The following is a 19,456-nucleotide window of genomic DNA, read 5'->3' on the forward strand; positions in this document are numbered from 1 at the left end:
GAATCTATCCAGGAAACATTTATGGTTCCCGATGCCGAGTAAACAGAGTTTATAGCTGTCGAGAGACATGCATTTTTATTCCCATCGAATGAAAAATTTTTGGCTCATAAAATTGTTATCGAGTATCATATGTAAAAAAGACGATCGAGTTTACTCGATATCGAGGAGTATATACTGAGCCCAAATTCGTTTTGTTGACTGAACTTAAAGCTTGTGTTCAATCAACAAGCTGCAAATATTATGACAAATTTTGATGAAATTTATTAAACTGCAGCCGATCTATAGTTCTCATTGTCGAGCTATCCTACGATACCATTTCATTTCATTTTTCATTTTTAGACTCCATGTTCATTGTGTTTACAATGATCGCTGTGTATATAACAAAGTAACGCTATCGGCAACCATCAACTCAATTCTCGTTAACGAGAACCATCAATGGAAAATACAAATTCGATACCGAGTCCGCTCGTAAATTCATCTCTGGCATCTTTTAGCCTGAAAAGCTAACCGATTTAACCCATGGATTGAATTGCATTATTTTCACGACCGCTTCGTATATAAGATCTCATTTTGAAATTATTACAGGAAAACATGCGTTATTTTTAATATCGGTACTTCTGACAGAATATAAATCCTTATATGATAACATCCTCCATATAATTATTTGATAAATAAATTTTTGGTAAGTTTAAGCTAAACAGTTTCACTTTTCGAATTCTTATCACTTAATATAAGAGTTCTCATGAAAGGTAAGCTAGCATATAGCAAGAAAAGTATAAGTTTTGCTGTTTTATGATGAAAATAGGCAAAGAATAATAAGTTATTTAACAAAAAAAAAATATTAATTATACTAAATCCCTATACGCGTTTTGAACCCTCGGTCGTAGAACATTTTTGCGGAGCAGTATTCATAAATCTTTCTTTTTTTTTTTTTAATTTATAATATTCCTCTTTAAACCTAACGTGACTTGTGGTACAAGGGAATATTAAGTTTGCACGAATGTGTACAATATATAATAGGACTTGAGACAGACCCATTTTTTGCTATACCAATCAATCGAGTATCACTTTCTGAATCGCTTTTCTGCCTGTCTGGTATCTCTCCATGTAACCTGCAGCAATTTTTTAAACTATTCTAATGGAATTTGGTAGACTAGCGAATGCTATTGGATCGCATCATTTTTTTGGCCACTTGCCCTACTTTAAAAAGTCTTTGCATGAATAACTGTTTTTGGGGGAAGTAGTGCAATGTTTTTATAGCTTTGTTTTTTTTCAGCAGTTTTTTAAAAATATTCTATATATATAGCTTAAATTAAGGGGATTGGAGAAACCTGTTAGGTTGTATTTAGTTTGAATTAAAGAATACTTTCAGCAAACTGAATAAAAAAATAACGTGTGCGTTGGCCGGGAATCGAACCCGGATCAACTGCTTGGAAGGCAACTATGCTAACCATTACACCACCAACGCCTTGTAAATATGAAGTTTATATTAATTACTGAAAAAATTTATGAAAATTTTTAAAATTTATTTGCTAACAAAACATCTCTTCATCTTTTAGCTTTCGGCCTCAGATGCAATGTTCGCTGTTTACAAACAAATTGGCATTATAAAGAACATTTTAACAATTAAAAAAAAAAAGTTTTGTCTTCGATTTTAAGTCCACAATATTCAACAATATTTTTTAACATAAATTAAGTGATAAGACAATAACATAAGCAAGTCGATAAGTCGGCATATATTTTCTTAATTTGTCGCTTATTAGCTTAAGGGTATGGGGCGGTTTCTTGACAACAGGGATGAAATCATTCACCTTGTGATCGTCACTTATACTCTTTAATCCCACAATTAAATAAAGCTCTTTGGTTTATCAATGGCGAACTCAGATGTGACATGACATTATTAACTAGCTGATATTTAAGCACATTGGATTAATAATCATCCATTCAAAATTAACATAGTGAGTAGGGCATTGCAATCTCCTAATCATATTCTATTTGTCTGTCCGAAAGTTTTCTACTTCTAATCGCGATTCCACATTTTGCAAATTGATTATACGTGGCCTTCTTAATGACCGCATTCCCATAATTGAGCAGCTTACTTTGCAATCTTTTTTTATTTTAAATGATGTCATCAAGATATATAAGTGTTTACAGCCAAATTATGGACCTTTGTACTTCTGTACTACATTACTTCTTACAGTGCGAAATTGAACCCTCCTACGTGAGTAATATGCATATATTAATAAAATTTAGAATAATAACGTGACAGACGTGACAACATTAATCAGTTATTTGGTTTTCATTACGAAATACAAGGAATTAATAAAATAAATAATATTTATTTATAAATAATAATTATTTAACAAACTATTTCTAATTTTACTAAGGTTCAAACAAATAACCCTGTGTTCACATTAGACATTTTTTACACATCTCAATGGATTTTCGGGTATTAATTTGGTGAATAAAAGAAGAAGACGAAGAATTTATACATAAAACACATTGACCATTTTATTTATTTATTTATTTATTTATTGAGCAGGAACGCAAATTTTACTCTAAAAAAGGTTTTCCTACTCTCCACGGAGCGTGGATAAGAAATAAGACGAAAGTAAATTAAAGTTTTTGTTCAACATTTAAGAAGGAGGAGAAGAAAAAAATTATTTTACTTACAAAAAGCTAAAGCAAAACGAAAAATTTCAAATTTATGAGAGGTAATTAAAATGTTCTTAAGTATGATTATTAAATATCGAGCGATGGCTGATGGGTATATATATATTCAACGGGTAGAATGATTCCTTTGCTCATTTTGAGTTATTTTGCGGTAGGAGAGCATCCAGATTGGCGGAAAAGAAGTCTTACAAGGCGAAGGAGAGCTCTGCGAGACGCTTCAAATCCTCTTACGTTACCCGAAGAGGTGTAAGTAAATGATTTTATGTATTTCTGAATAATGTGTTTACAAATGTATATTGCTATTTGTAGATTTTTGCAGAAGTTTCGGGTATCAAAAGAAGCTTTTGAATACATCTTAGGGAAAATTGGCGCGAATGACGGCATAAGGAGAACCTATACACCTCCGGTGATCCGTTTAGCGCTTACTTTGGAGCTGTTGGGATCTAGAAGTCATGGACGGTTGGCGGGTAGCGATTTATGCTCAACCGTTGCACAGGCCACCTTTTCTGTTGTTGTGTCAGAAATGATACAAGAACTGGAAGATAAACTTTGCTCAGAATGGATTCAGTTGAATATTAATGCCGACACAAAGAGGTGGTTCTACAAAGAATTTGGTATTCCAGGTGGTAAGCAACTTTTGGTTACAATTGTGATACTTTGCTGTATAATAAGATAAGATTAAAATATTCCATGTATTTATTGAAGTGATTGGATGCGTAGGTGGAACCCACATTTATTTTCGTAAGACATCACAAGCTGAAGAAAGCTTTATAAACCCAAGTGGCAAGGCTAGCGTGAATGGGATGGTGGTATGTTAATCCACATTTTCACTTTTACACAAATATTCGTATATATATTTATATGTAAGGTTTGCGACCATGACATGAAAATTATAGGAGTAAATTTTGGATTTCCTGGATCAACCCACGACTCGCATGTGTGGAATCATTCCAATGAAAGGGCTTACTTGAAAGATCATTGGAATAGGAATGAAAGTAATGGTTGGCTCCTTGGTAAGCAGCAAGATAGTGTGAAACGCTACGTAACTGTATTATTCAAAATCTTTCAGGTAGTAGTGGATACCCTTTGGAACCATGGTTAATGACGCCGTATAAAAATGCAGTCGACCCAACTAAAAGAAAATATAACGACATTCATTCTCAGGCCAGAAGCATTGTGAACAGATGTATCGATTTATATAAAGGTATGCTATACTATTATATATAATCTATAAGCTAAGTCTCTATTCAATTTCTAAGGTCGTTGGCGCATTTTCATGGAAGACCGGAAGAGCAGGTACAATGCGCTAAAAATGGGCAAATTCGCAACCGTCTGCGCGGCGCTTCACAACATTTGCATACACTATAAAGTGAAAGATTTTGAAATTGGGGATTTCATTTCTTCAGCACCCGGAACTGATTGGGATGACGGTGTCGAGGTTATGATAGAGTCCGCCCAATTGATTCGAATAAGCGAAGAAACCAGAAATGGTGTAGCTTCTGCACTTGCAAGTTGATTTGTTTTCCTGCACCAAATTAATAAGGCTGACTGAAGGACAAACCAAGCCGAAGCAACAATATCTAAAGAAAGAGTATAAGCAATAAATTAAATTAACGGGTTTGGTTTCGTTTTTCATTTTACTAATTAATTAAAAAGTAAAAATTTATTCGAAAATTCAAACCTTCATAAAATCATTTCCAACAAAGCATTTTTTAGAAAGTAATAAAAAATTAAGTTCTGATTTCCAATTTACTTTAAAGCACTCTACATTCCTTGTAGGTAAATTCATATGATAGTATATGAATACATATATGAATTAAAATATTCTTTTCTTTGGCTAGCTTTAACTAGCTTTTAACTTGTTGCACCATGAAACCACTTAACTCTTCGTTTTTATTTTCTTTTAATTGCACTACGCATCGCTCATAGAATATGCGATATTCTCCGACTGCAAACGGCTTCAATCGAATTGCAATACACATTAGTTCCTTAAATTTTAGGTTTCCACTTTTTTGAGGTTTTATGCTTATTTATCATAAGGCAAACAACATAGAATATTTAAAACTATTTTATACATCCCTTAACTAAAGATTATCGTCCCTGAAATAAAGATTATCTGCCTAAAAATGGATTAATTCTAAATAAAAATATGTAGACATCGCCGTCTGGTGGAACTTAATAGTGAAAAAGAGTACTTATTTCGAAATTAATACTGAAAAAAATACTTATTTCGAACTTAATATTGGAAAAGATCTTGGAGAGGAGATTTTAAGAAATTTTAACTTTTTATTTTTATTTTTGCGATTGTGATCCACAAAAATTACCCGTTAAATTGAAAAGTTGCGGTAAAAACATGCATACACAAAACGTCGATAAATTTAATGTTAAGATAATATAGGAAATAATTTACGATATATATTGTAAATGATATGATGCCCTTTCTCTCTTTATCTTGAATTATCTGGCAATCCAAAATCCTGAACGCCATCTACAAGAGCATTTGAGGAAAAAGTTAAGAAAAATTTGTCATCGATTTGATTGGAAAGCAAAAATAAGACAAATTTACATACGATATCTGTTTAGAAAATAAATCGTAGTTACATTAAAACGTTAAATATCGTGAAACAATTTTTTATATGCATTTTTTATTACAGAAACTAATACGTATTTATATCCATATGTGCTTTTCTGGTAATTGGTAAATAATTAAAAACCTTCGAAAAAGTTTGGTTGGTTTTTAAATTATCCCTAACTGAAATCAAAGCAAAATTTTTGAAAATTTTGATCCTTAATGCAACGGATAAATTGAATAAAGATATGTAAGAATTTGATTAAAAATCTGTAATTCATCTTTTGGTCGCTACGGAAATGTGGCAAGCCTTTCCTACGGTGGGTATAAAAATTTATCTCAAGTAAATTTCAATAGGATTTTATTCTACCTTTCCGCTCATTACGGCATTCGGCTAATATGTAATTTGGTTTAGTATATGGCAACAATTATTTAGAGTAAAAAAATAGCACCGAAAAGTGCTTTTTGCAAAACGAAAGAGAAATAAGAAAAGAAAAAAAATTATTGAAAGAAAAAAATTGGAAATTTTATTGGAAAAAATTTTTACAGTTATATATATTTCGGACAATCAAAGGTAAACATAATTTAATTAAAACACTAACAACGTGAATGCAACGCATTTAATAGTTAAGTCTAAACCTTCAACAAAGAAAAAAAAAAAGAAGAAAAGAGACACATGTAAAAAAAAGGCAGAAAACTTATAAACGGGTTGTGAAACTGTAAAAAATCAAAGGCAACAAAAGGTGGTGTGTGTGCTAAGTACAAAAAGAGCAGAACGTCGAGGAGAAGACAAATAAAAAAACAAAAAGAAATATTTAAAAAAAACACGTAGAAACTAGAAATTATATAGTAACTTTATTCAATTTTTTGTTGTTGCTTTTTTATATATTGGGAAGTATATTAGCATTCACGGTGTCCAATCGGAATAATAAAAAAGCATCCGAAACTACCCCCCGGACTAGCCGACGAGCATCTCAATCCGGTCGCGGTCGAATGGCTGAAGCGGTAGTGGAGGAACGGCCTGCTGTGCCAGCGCGTTTCTATTGTCATATGTGTAATGTTGAAATAAGCACACCAAACAGGGATTTCACATGTCCTTTATGTGCTGGAGGTTTTGTCGAAGAATTGCCGCCTCCCGCTCCGAGTACCTCAACTAATGCCGCCGCTGCTGGTGGTAATGACGAGCAACCATTACCGTTGAATATGGATGTATTAAGAAATGAATTGGCTACATTATTGGCCTCGCGTAACGGGCCCAATTTGCAAATCTCCATAGATCCGGGTAATGGTCGTGTGAACACTAGAGGTAATTTAGTTACTGTAGCCGGCAATGGCTCTAATAATCCAAACGAGGATGGACGAGTACGAACTCAGAATTTAGATCGTTTTGATAATGTCTTATTAAACTTTTTGCTGTCTATATCTGGCGAAACCGAAATGCCGACATTTGGCGGCTCGCAGATGTTCTTTATGGGCAATTTGGGTGATTATGCTTGGGGTCGCGAAGGTCTGGACACGATTGTTACGCAATTATTAAATCAAATGGAAACCTCAGGTCCGCCGCCATTGCCACGACATAAAATTGACGAAATACCCAAAGTTGAGGTAACCAAAGACGTCGTAGATAGTAAACTACAATGTTCTGTATGCTGGGAAGATTTTAAGTTAAAGGAAATAGTACGTAAATTGCCATGTTCGCATTTGTTTCATGAGGATTGCATTGTACCCTGGTTAGATTTGCATGGAACTTGTCCTATATGTCGTAAATCGTTAAATGGAGACGACGAGGAAAACGATGTTAATATGGAGCAACGAGAACAAGGCGGCATTGATATTGATACCTGTCCTATGCATGAATTATCGAATGAGGAAGGTGCTCTAAGCGTCGATAGTGATATTACATTGGATGGTAATAATACAACAACAAATAGCAATACCAGTAATGATGGTGCTAGTGCGCCACCTAGTCAGATAAATATAACACGTCCTAATGTATTCGGATTTGGAGATATGGATTTTTTCAATAATGATTTGGATTAAATATCTTCATTTTAATTAAAACAGATTAGTACAGCTTCAGTTCCAAACTCTTAAATTTTGCCGCTTCGTAGTGCATTCGCCATAAACTCTGACAAAAATTTTAAAAATCTTTTAAAATAGATTCCCTGTACGATTTGCCAAAAAAAAAACAAAAGATTAAAAAATAATTAAAAATAAAAAGAAATCCATTGAAGGTGTAATTCTAACCTATAATACATAATCGCTTTTTATGTTGTCTCTTAAATTGGCTCATTTTCATTTATTCCATACAAACAAAATTAACATGTTAAGCATAATAATGAATTCTCTATCACACAATCACAAGAAAAAGAAACAATAACAACAAAAACAAGAGGAAGAAAAAAAAAAGCGATAATGGAAAGAAATACAAGATAAACTGAAACAAGTTTATGACTAAGAAAAACGAAATTATTGTAAACTTGCTTTAATATAATCGAAAAGAAAAAATATCTTATTATTAAATTATTTATAAAGGCAAAAAAAAAAAAATAAAAAAAGATGATGAGAAGTAAAGGATGATGATATATAATAATAATAATGATATTAATAAAAAAGAAGAAATATGGAAAATATACAAAAGTAAAGGAAACCTTTTTTGGCTTTTTGATATAAGGACAACAAAATTGGGAGAATTATTTACTCCTTAATAGAAGTTTTTATATTATTTGGGAGAAGAAATTCTGACAAGATAATTACTCTTAGATTTAAATATCAATTACACTAAACAAATTATCTTGAAAACGATGTGCTTAACATTATATTAAGCACTTTTATCACATATACAATTACAAATCTAAAAAAAAAAAAAGAAGAAAATTTATATACATTCGTAATTTCGTGTAAATTAATTTGAAGTTTTAAGAGCGTATTATTATTTATTTGTTTATTTTCTTACATCAATTACAATCTGATTACAATAATGATAATGTATGCGAATATGTACTTTTTTTTCTTTTCTTTTTATGTCTTCTTTTTATGAATAAGAAAAATTAGAATTAAAAAAATCATCACGAGAAGAAAAATTTGACAAATTTTATTTAAACAAAAGAACGCAAATCACAAACATAAATAAATACCCCGGCACACACATACACACACACACAAACATACAAATACATAATTTAAAAACTATATATTCAATTCTTTTAAAAACAGAAATTATGTAATAAAATTATATGAAAAATGTTTGGAAATGTTAATGGATTGTATTACATTCTATCTATTATGATTATTGTCTCTTTAAATTTAATGACAATTTTTTTAAGATAAGTAAAGTTTTAATATTAAAATGTAGGATGCCACAAGGTGGGAATCTTTATCACAGATACTACACATTTGGGCTGATGGACAGAGGGACACACTTAGGTGCATTTCAAATTTGAAATTGGCCAGGGATTTGTATATCTTAGGGAGTTTTCAAGACTGGTTGCTGAGTTTTATAAAGGCAATGAAAACAATAATTGAATTTTTTCACACTATCATATTGGGGAGGCGTGGGCAACTTTCTCCATTTGTCTGCATGTACTATAGCATCGCCCATGAAATATACGTTGAAATCTTTGTAGTTTTATTTGTAAGACTTTATGAGTAATGATTAAAAAACCAATTTTGTATTTCGAAGACGTTTTCTCATTTTACGTAGTACTGTTGGCGAGTACTTCGACCGATTTGGGTCAGTTATCCAATATCAACTTATTTCTAATATTTCTGCCCAATTTGAAGTCGATAGCTGCATTTTTGCGATCAGGAGAGTGTTTATCACAGAGTATACTCGGACAGACGAATGGACTTGCTTAAATCTGTTGAGAATTTTATGGTGATCAAGAATATATATATATATGTACTTTATGTGGCCCCTTGGTCTGCCCGCTGCTTGTTGCAAACAGAGCGGTAAAATGAGTATACGCCTCTACGTCCAAAAAATTAAGATGAGTATGAGGAGGTAAGGCTGTCGGCTTTTTTTGGTTTTAATAAGGCATTATTATTATTGTTATTATTATTATAAATTTAGCCAGAAATTAAATTCTAAGACCAAAGTCTTAAAGCGCTAGCATCTAAGGTTTTTGGCTTTATTAAAAACTCTGGGATTTGTACCCACGACTATTGAGTTGATAGTCGAGACTCTTGCCTACTCGGGCACTCAGGCAGATAAAATAAAATATTTTATTAATATTGATTTCTCCAGATATTTTCAACAAGTTCTTCGAGGTTTAGGTGTTCCAAAAATGGATCTTTGAATGTTCGAAAGGTTTTAGCATTTAATCGTAAGATTTCGCAAACAGGAAGAGTAGATTTCTTAAGGGCACCATTGATGGAAAGAGATTAATATCAATATATGACTCGTGTAGATATTACCACTGGCTATTTTTTCCCAATATACTTTTTAAAGTTTCCATTGTGCTTTCCATAATGAAAAATAATGGAATTTAATATCCCGTATGTTAAATTTAAATTAAGTTAAGTAGAGTAATCGAAAACGTGACACAGTCCAAACCGTTTTCAATAGCGTTCGTCCTTGCGTCAAAACTCTTCACTGTACAAAATTTCATCAAAATTTCTCAAATATCTCTAACCACTGCGCCGAACGTTTGCTCATCACAAATGATTATTCGATTCAAGAATGGATCAGATTTATGAATCCTGTGGTCACATTAAGACTCTTTTACATATTTTATCGCATTTCCCATGATTGATTTCTTGAATAGAAGAATAAGAAGAAGAAAAAAGACCTTGGAAAACAATTGAGATGGAAAGTAGTTTTGCGGAAAAAGACAATGGCAGGAGTTTTATACACTAAAAATCTCTACTCAGTACTTGAAAAATGACTGTTGGAATACATGTCTGAAAATGTTGCAATTTCGGAAGTTGAACTGCTTTTTGACTAAAGGTCTGAATTAGAACAGTTGTTCCTTTTGTTTGCCGTGAGTATCTCTCAAAAACTTCGCCTCACGGCACCTAAGGGTATACGGTGTAATTTTGCGTAACCGGCCCTGCTGGGAGTTAGACAATCCCTATAACTGCACTGGAGCAACCAGATATCTTTATTGTGTATGGACCACTATATCCACTCTGGAGAATGTTGTGTCCTGTCATTACCTCTTTAATTGTTAGCTTTAAGAATGATAAAAACCACAGCTACCACCATACTCTCCTAAGGGTCGTGATTGGACTTACCAGCTTCCACCGCAGTTTCCATGTGGCATGTCAATAGGCAAGCTTCCTTCCTTGCCAAGCGCCAATCTGCAGTTCAACCAATGAATGAAGACGAGAGTGTTTGCAAAAATTTCTCCCAAAGTTGCTAAATTCTCCAAAAGTTCACGATCACTGTGAGGCCACTAGTATTGTTTAGACTGAGTATAGTTTATACTTACCCTCTTCCCAAACTCAAAGGTGGCACTTAAGAAGCTCCTTTTAATATAAAGATATAATTGTAGGTCCAAACTAGCAACTGGTGGAAGAGCTTTGAAAAATCAGGTGTATTTTTCTTAGAAATGTTTGGTGTAGGAAGAAAGTAGTGAAATATTTTAACTCAGTAAATTTCTTATTTTTGTAGAAACATTTTAACTCAGTAAATTTTCGTGTAAATGTAGAAAAAAATTTCATTTTTATTTAATTTATGGGATATTCGAGTCTATCGTAATATCATCATCCTCGTTTCACGTTACAATGTTTTTTATAATATTTATTAGTGGCAATTTTCAGAGTTACTTTGTGGTATGTCGCTAAGGTATTTTTCTTTTCATTTTCCTCCTGTAATATATTTATTATTTTAGGTGTTTCCGTGCATTTTGGACTAATGGCGGTGATAAAAACTTTTGTGAGGTCAAAGTTACCAATGCGAAATTCGGCAAATCAATTTGATACTGTCTGCTGCGTAGGTACATTAGAACCAAATGCACTATTTATGTTACGCGCGGTCTGCGATACCGTTGTTTTAGGTAAGAATTCATACTTCATGGCAATACGAATTTCCGACCGCTCCATTATCAAAAACAAAAAAGAAAAAGTTGATAACATTTTTTCGAGCTTGGAATAATTTACTCCAATTGGTAAAATGTATAAATTCTTGTCATGTAATGTCACTGTCAAATAAAAAGCTATTAAAGATGAAATTGCAAACTAGAAGTTTCATCCTCACCGAGAGTTTTTTACACATCACAGCAAATCTTCGGTTGTTAGTGAGCTGAATAACAGAAGAAGGAGAAGATAAGTTTCACGCTTGCCAACTTGCTAAAGCCTTAACCTATTGTAAAAACCCACCATATCCCTAATAAGTACAAATTCGCGATTTTTATATGTTTGCTTAAAATTATAGACATTACATGTTCACGTCGGAGTTAATTTTCGTTGAATTATATCCTAATGTCGATTTTGTCGTGTCTCGTGCAATGCAAAAGTCCGCGTGGACTTTAATTTAAACAGTGTAAAATCAAGACAATATTTGAAGTCTGTTGGCGACCTTTTTTCCACTTATAACTAATGGTTAAAAGCCTCAACTTCACTTCCCCGATCAGACGTAAGAAGAAAGGCAACGATTGTCCTATCCAAAATGTTCACGTAAATTTCAAATGTCGAAATATCGTTGCTAAAGGACTTTTATCTTGAAATTCTAAATTTTACAATATTTTTTCTTATATTATAATATCTTCCTTTCAAAATAAGGCGTTACAAATAGACTAGTCGAGAGAAGTGGTTTGATCCGAACAATTTTTAATAGCGTTCACCCTTTGGTCAAAACAAATCTTTGTACTATTGTCCCATCAACATACAGCGAAAATTCTAACCTGTAGGTGGAACAGGTATATCCTGTACCGCAATTGATGTAGGATATGAGAACCAAATGTATCTTGCAGATTTTTTATCAAAATGCTATTTTAGTTTAGTTCATTTTTATAATGCAAACGACATTTCGCAGTATTTCCTAATTAAAAATTACCTTATCCATTATTTTTACATTTTTACTATGCCTTGCACTTAATAAATATAAAATCAATTGCGTTATGTTGGCAATGCTAAGTAATGTAAATTCATTTGGAGAAACCTAAGAGTTACAATGAATACACATTTATTTACATATTCCCGAGTTGGATAAAACTTCAGGGAAGGGAAGATACCTGTTAATACCTCATTATCTCTGTGTATACTATATGCATCTATTAATTGAATTTAAAAATGGCCGTCCTGGTAACACTGGTCACGCGAAAAATAAGGTGAAAGCGAATTTTTCAGAATATTTAAGTTTAATAGTTCTGTGTGAAAAAAGAAAAAATTCGTAAACAAATGTTAAATTTAAGTGTTTTAATCAAATATTCTTTTCATTAACGCAACGATAAGAAGCATCGGGATTAATTGCATTTCAAAAAAGAAATGCGACCTAAAAAATATTGAAAGTCTAATGAAGACTAATAAATTATTATAAAGCAGCGAATGTAACACACAAAGAGAAAGAATCTCCGAAGAAAAAAAAAAAGAAAAAAAAAGTCAAAAGCGTAAAAGTAGATACAAGTTACAATAGCGGGACTAAAAAGCTGAGAGGGTCGGGTCGGCGTCAAGATAACTGGATTTAGGTTTCCATCAATTTTGTGTGTATGTATGATATTTCGCAAGCAATACAATGGATGAACTCGAACCTTGGCATCTTTTTACCAATGATTTTATGCCCGACGTATCGAATAATGCGAATCAAGAACAAAATTCTTTAAATTCATATAACGATTCAACACCCAATATACGAAATATGCAGGTAAAAGAAGAGCCTGTAGAACCCTTAGAAATTATTAATGATGATCAAAGCTCCTCCTATGGTTACATGAATCATTCATCATTTAGTAATACTCAATGCCAACAATATGAGCGTTGCGACGATGATAATACAATATTTGATTTTGGACTTGATGCGTCTTCAGGCGGCAAAGATTCGACTGTTAAAACCTCTTCCACTGATTTTAAGCCTTTGTCTGCCGAAGATCAATATTATCATTCGCTAATTAAGTTTGAAGATGCAATTGTTTACATATGCCCCGCTTGCGGTCAAGAATTCAAAGCCCAAGAGTTATGGAAACGTCATTTAAATGTTATCCATCGTTACAATACGCGCAATGGCTTAAATTTTATGCAGTTAGATAAATTATATCATCAATGTATGGAGTGTAATAAACGTATCGCAATGCATAGCATGGAAAATTTGCTGAAACACAAGTTTACTCATCTGCCGTATAGATGCAGTAAATGTAGTATTTGCCAACGTCAGTACAAGTATCGCCAAGATTTAATGGTGCACATACGGATGATGCATCGGGACGACTTATTGGCCGCTATCAAAGCTGAACATCAAAATAAACCGAAAACGAGTTTAGCTGTTAAACCTGAAAATAACAGCAATAACAATAGTAAACCATGTCTTACTATTGGCGATGTTAAAGAGAATGCTTTCGAAATTTTCGACAATACTGCGGATAATAATATCGAAGTGAAAAATGAGTTTATAGACCCTAATGAGATTGACGACGACCAGGTCTCGGTCAGTAAAAAACCGGCAGCTAAATCATCAACATCTTCTTTAGCCGCTCTATTGGACGAGGGTTCTTCGAATGGATCAACTGCTGAAGAAAGACCGCTAAATAAAACAAGTGTCAATGTCGATGATGATTCCTTGGAGGAATACATTTTGTTTTTATGCCCTCAATGCGGCACAGAGTGTGAAACTCAAGCACAGTGGCGTCAGCATATTGAATTTGTGCATGACTTTGGCTCTTACAAAGCCTTAAACTTTAAAGAACAAAATTCTCAAGCCCACTGTCTAGAATGCAATCAGGTATACTATAACGCTAGTATTGTCGTTTCCATCCTCCTAATTAAATGCTTGATTTTTATATTATAAATTTTTATTTTACAGATCATCCCCTCCATTGCTTTACGTAGTTTGCAAGCGCATAAATTCACTCATTTACCGCACAAAGAGTGGTTGACGTGTAAATTATGTTTTGCATCGTTTTCCATGCAAAAAGATATAACCAAGCACTTGGACGATAAGCATCATTTACACGGAGAAAATGCAAAGTGCACAAACGTTACAACTAATGCCGTTTCCATGCAAAACGAAGAAGACAGTCAAGATTTCGAAGATTATGATAGTGGTATGGGTGCAGCGGATGTTAAAGAAATTCAACGGTCGAAAAGTGACGAACGTGATGCTTTCGAGCAACATATTGATTATTTGTGCCCTCAGTGTGGTAAAGAGTACAACGATAAAAAATTATGGCGTAAACATATAGCGGACGTTCATCAGTTGGCTGATTTAGAGAAATTAAACTTTGAAGTTCTGAATGATCGCCAATTACGATGTCGCGAATGCGACAAGATTATAACCAATGCTTATGGCATACAAAATGCTCAACAGCATCGCATCACTCATATGAGATTCAAATCATTTGCTCGATGCCGTTTATGCCGGAAAGCGTACACTGATCGCAAAGGTTTGATTAAACATTTGCGTAGTTCACATCGCGTTGGTATGAGAGGCGTACCTATACGCATGCTATCACCATCACCTATGGCAGTGGCAAACAGTAGTGTCATGCGTTGGGGTTCGAAACTGAAATCGTATCATAAATCGTATGGGCAAAAAGAAGTCGTCCGTTTAGGTGAATGTACCTATGAAATACATTATTTGGACGAAGATGATGAAGAGTTGGCCAACGCTGACGAGGAATTTGGTGAGAATGCGGATAAACAATTTTCACCTAATAATCATCAATTAGAGCAAATGACAAGACACAGGTGTGTCGATTGTGGCTCGCAATTCTCGACGCAAAATGCTTTGCAAAATCACATTAAAAATGAGCATGACTTCATGGAGTACGACAATTCACCTGGTGACGATAAGCCCCAAACGGTCGCGTCAACAGCTGCTAACGACGATGATCAATCAAACGATACCGATGCCGATTTACTTGTGCCAACTGGTGATGTCGATATACAACCCGAGGAAAATACCAGTATTGAAATTAATTTCATTTATTTATGCCCGCAGTGCGGTGAAGAGTTTCGCACTCAAGCTTTATGGCGTCGTCACATCAATGTCGAGCATAATTTTGATAAACGTGAATATCTCGGCTTTCGTCCAGTTGACAGATTTCGTTATCAATGCAAAGTTTGCAAAGATACCGTACAAAGTTCTAAACTGAAGGGCTTGCAGGATCATAAATTCCGTCATTGCCCCTATAAATTATATTTGAAATGTCTGTTATGCAGCACTAGCTATAATCACAAACCCAATATGTTAACGCATTTACGACAGCGACACAATATTATTGAGGCCTACGAATTTGGTGCAAATAGCCAAAGTGGTAACAGCTCGAATGTTGGTTACGAAGAGCTTAGTTCCTCATCATCGTCGAAGATTGGTCGAAAGGTCAATGAAAACAGTAGTGCGAATAATAACGGCTCTCGTCCGCCGGGTTTAAGGACCGTAGAGGATGTTATTTCATTTCATAATGCAGTCGATCACGATACCATCACATATTATTGCCCATCATGTTATGAAAATTTTGAATCGCACGTCTATTGGCGTAAACATATTGTTGAGGTGCACAATCTTAACAGTCGAGAAGGTCTGAATTTCCGCCAGCTAGATGAACATCACTATATATGTTTGCAATGTTATAAGCGTGTAACTGTTACCCATACAAAGGGGGCCATTGGCCAATTGCAGTCCCACAAATTCCGGCATTTGCCCTACAAATCATTCCGTTGCACTGCCTGCCAGGGGGAATTTGTTCGCAAACAAATGTTCTTTAAGCACTTGGATAAAAACACCAATAAGTGCAATGGCATTAATCCAAATGAAAATGCTTCCGATGAGTTTTCGAGTAGCAAGGCGCAAGATAGCAGTCAACATCATTCCGATCAGTTTGATGATGATTTGGATTTGAGTGGCGCTTTAGTTCAGCGTAATGGCGCTGATTTTGGTAATAGCAATATGTCGTGGCCGTCACGCGATACTGGGGGGGCTGGGAGCAGCAGCAGCGCTAACTCATATAGCGATACGGTTAGTTGCTTCACCATAAATTGTCCACAGTGTGGCATTAAATTCGATACAACGCAAACTTGGCGCGAACACATTAACATTGAGCATCAACTTAACAATCGTACAGTACTAAATTTCAAAAGAATCTCACCCAAGCTACATCAATGCTTGGAGTGCAAAGAGCATGTTAATGGTCGCAAATTGCGTGACTTACAAGTACACAAATTTAAACATTTACCGCATGGCGCGTATATACATTGTCGTTACTGTTCGATGGCCTATTTCCATATAAGCAACATGCAGGAGCATTTGAAAAATAAACATCCGCACATGTTAAATAAAATGTCTTCGACTGATACGCGCCGTTACGAAGATGAAAACATCATGATAGAGGGCGAGGACGAAGAAGATGGAGATGAAAATCCCGAAATGGATGAAGAAGAGGGCGAAATATTGTATGGTGAAGAAATTGATCCTGCCGATCTATTAGAAGCCGAAGCCGAAATTGAAGAGGTCGATCCTGATGCCGCTGAATCGGAAGAACAATATCTATTGGGCTAATTTTATTCAAATTGATATAATGTACGTTATACGCGGCTTTTATGATTTTATTTCATTAATATAATTATTATTATTCTTATTAATATTATTTAAAAAAGATTTTTTTGTTCTTAATGCACCTTTTATTTTTTTAATCATCTTGTCCCAAGTAGAAATTTGTTCAAACTTTGTATATTTTATTATTGAATCCCCTATTTCTATCTATTGTCGTATAAACCATTAAGAACTTCTACACATTATAGTATCACGTTTCGTCTCATTCCCATACACAGATGATAAAGATGTTTTGATCCCTATACTAATAGATTTATGTTCAACATCAATATTGTCAGCATTATCCATCTTCGTATGTATATATATATATATATATATATATTTATATATTTATATATATATATATGTATATATATATAAGTGATTTTTAGAATATAAAGAAATTAAAAAAAAAAATATTGAAAAACATGTGACTTTTTCTTTTTTAGTGGAATCATTGCACTGTTTTTTTCAGAGATCCTTGACAATAACAAAACCCCGTTCAAACATATAACGACAAGAATATTGTGCCCATCCGCGTGCATCATCCGTTAAACTTAAAATAACGACTAAATCTGCTGGTTCGGCTGATTTTTTCATTTTTCACAATACAAGTGGAAACTTATATGGGTTGTATGTGTTATACTTTACGAGTAACGAACAAAAAAACACGGAAAGCAAAATGTTTTCAGTTTATGACGTGTAAGGCTGTGGGTATTGTTGTCGTATCTTTCGAAAAGTTCGGGGCATTTGCAAAACCTATTGTAAATTGGGTGGTAATGTCTTCATATGTGAGAAAGATAGAGCTTGGCCATAACTGTCGGTGGCCATAAACTCACAAACATTGAAATGAAATTATAAAGCTGCTCTAATAGTGCTTTTGTATGGTTTTGTATAAGTTTTTGAACCAGTTTCGCAATTTCTTCCGGTGTAATGACTACATTCAAACCGCATTCATATTCAAATTGTTCTATATCAACATTGATGTTTATTTTCTGGCCCAGCTTTAGTAAATATTCCAAACTTGCAACAACTTTCATAGCACTATTCAACTTACCGGTCGCAATGTACCGCCCGATCCTGATGCATGTCCTATTGTGAAGGAGACTTATGTTATTAAAGACTATCCTTTAGATTTTGGTAAAATTCAGAAATTCTTACGTCCCGGCTGTCGCATTTTGTAGCCATTTCTGTAATCTTTTTTAAGTTGAGTAAGCGCAGTTATTGTTTTCACAGAGTAATCTTAAGCATGTTCATGCCTTTATATAAGTTACGCTATCCGCTTGTCTGCCATCTCCGAGAAAAACTCTTAACGATAATCGTCGCCTTTTCAAATATTTTAAAAACTCTTTACAAAAGGCTTTCTTCATATTATTATCTCGAGCGGTACTGGATGAGAATCTTGTCAACTGCAGTTGAAGCCGTCAAATTACGAAATAATCTTCATCAGTATCAATTCAAGAATTCTGAAAGCTTGAAAACCATCAAAGCGACCATCAGCTGAATTTTAATAAATAGAAAAGGTCAATAAACAATAAGTTTTTTTTGATTTAAAAAAAAAAAAAAAAAAAAAAACAATGATTTTGAATCGATCCGTATAATAAAACCAGTAAGTACTACCAAGAAGACTTTTCAAAGTAAAAAAGCAAAAACTGATTCAAAAAATTGAAGCAAACCGATGGTGTCCAAAAACATTACTAGAAAAGTTTTTGTTGTGATGTTAACAGAGATTACGGAATAGTGAGCATTGCGTTTTTATTGCTTACATTGTTCAGCTTAGGCAACGAGCTAGTTTCCGTGCATTCAATTTTTTGCACGAAACCTCTGTCGTTACGAAGGCCCACATAGATATTTTCGATCCCAACAACTCAATTCATAAGAATAAATTCAACTTTTGATAATAAGTTAAGAAGAAAAAGCAAAGTAGCAAAGTAACTTGATCTAAACCACAGCACTTTTCGGTTTAATTCATTTCTTATATTAATCGAAAGTAACTGTTCCGCATTATAGCTTTTATGTGAAACAAAAATATATTTATTTATTCGTATGCATATAAATATGAGTATAGGATCTGGGGACTAGGATTTAGTGAGACAAGATAGCGCTGCGAAACGACTTTCAAGAATATGTGCAAAAACCTATGAAAGTGTATAGATAAGCGATCGGCCAATTTGAATTCATATGCTTTGAAAGTTCACTATAAAAGATTATCAATATATACATATGTACAGGAAATAATTGGAAACACTCTTTAAAGACACGCCAAGTGCTATTCGTACAAATGCGTTTCAATTCGTCCAATTCTTCCAGTTCATCATCACGTACTTTGAGCTGCTGGAACTCTTGGGATTGCGACATCATTACAAATATTTCACTTTCGTTCATAAACGGTTTTATAAGTTCATTAAATATTTCTAGCGTATAGTATTTTATATAATAATGCGAAGCTGTGCGACCCAAATCTGTGACATTAAAATCGAGAGTTCGCTGATTGAAACGTATCTAAGGAGGGATCTTGCATAACCTCGGCA

The 19,456-nt window shown here is 33.9% G+C and overlaps 3 protein-coding genes and 1 non-coding gene across 4 annotated transcripts; 3 read left to right on the forward strand and 1 right to left on the reverse strand.

The window, feature by feature from the left end:
• Window positions 1-1,396: 1,396 nt before the first annotated feature.
• Trnag-ucc lies at window positions 1,397-1,468 on the reverse strand. Its single transcript has one exon. It is a non-coding gene; the product is annotated as a tRNA-Gly (tRNA).
• A 1,210-nt stretch (window positions 1,469-2,678) lies between these two features.
• On the forward strand, window positions 2,679-4,291 carry LOC119639420 (putative nuclease HARBI1). The gene is made up of 7 exons (XM_038036780.1): window positions 2,679-2,714; window positions 2,791-2,919; window positions 2,983-3,299; window positions 3,379-3,482; window positions 3,542-3,686; window positions 3,743-3,877; window positions 3,933-4,291. The coding sequence occupies exons 2-7, from the start codon at window positions 2,792-2,794 to the stop codon at window positions 4,187-4,189; spliced, it is 1,086 nt and encodes a 361-aa protein (XP_037892708.1). The 5' UTR covers window positions 2,679-2,714; window position 2,791; the 3' UTR covers window positions 4,190-4,291.
• A 1,499-nt stretch (window positions 4,292-5,790) lies between these two features.
• On the forward strand, window positions 5,791-7,446 carry LOC119639182 (E3 ubiquitin-protein ligase Iruka). The gene has a single exon (XM_038036447.1). The coding sequence runs from the start codon at window positions 6,236-6,238 to the stop codon at window positions 7,280-7,282; it is 1,047 nt and encodes a 348-aa protein (XP_037892375.1). The 5' UTR covers window positions 5,791-6,235; the 3' UTR covers window positions 7,283-7,446.
• A 5,129-nt stretch (window positions 7,447-12,575) lies between these two features.
• Window positions 12,576-17,231, forward strand: LOC119639140 (zinc finger protein 521). The gene is made up of 2 exons (XM_038036372.1): window positions 12,576-14,117; window positions 14,199-17,231. Exons 1-2 carry the CDS (start codon window positions 12,918-12,920, stop codon window positions 16,890-16,892), a joined length of 3,894 nt encoding a protein of 1,297 aa, XP_037892300.1. The 5' UTR covers window positions 12,576-12,917; the 3' UTR covers window positions 16,893-17,231.
• The last annotated feature ends 2,225 nt before the right edge of the window (window positions 17,232-19,456 follow it).

Source organism: Glossina fuscipes, unplaced genomic scaffold (assembly GCF_014805625.2).
Source record: "Glossina fuscipes isolate IAEA_lab_2018 unplaced genomic scaffold, Yale_Gfus_2 112, whole genome shotgun sequence".
Classification (NCBI taxonomy): domain Eukaryota; kingdom Metazoa; phylum Arthropoda; class Insecta; order Diptera; family Glossinidae; genus Glossina; species Glossina fuscipes.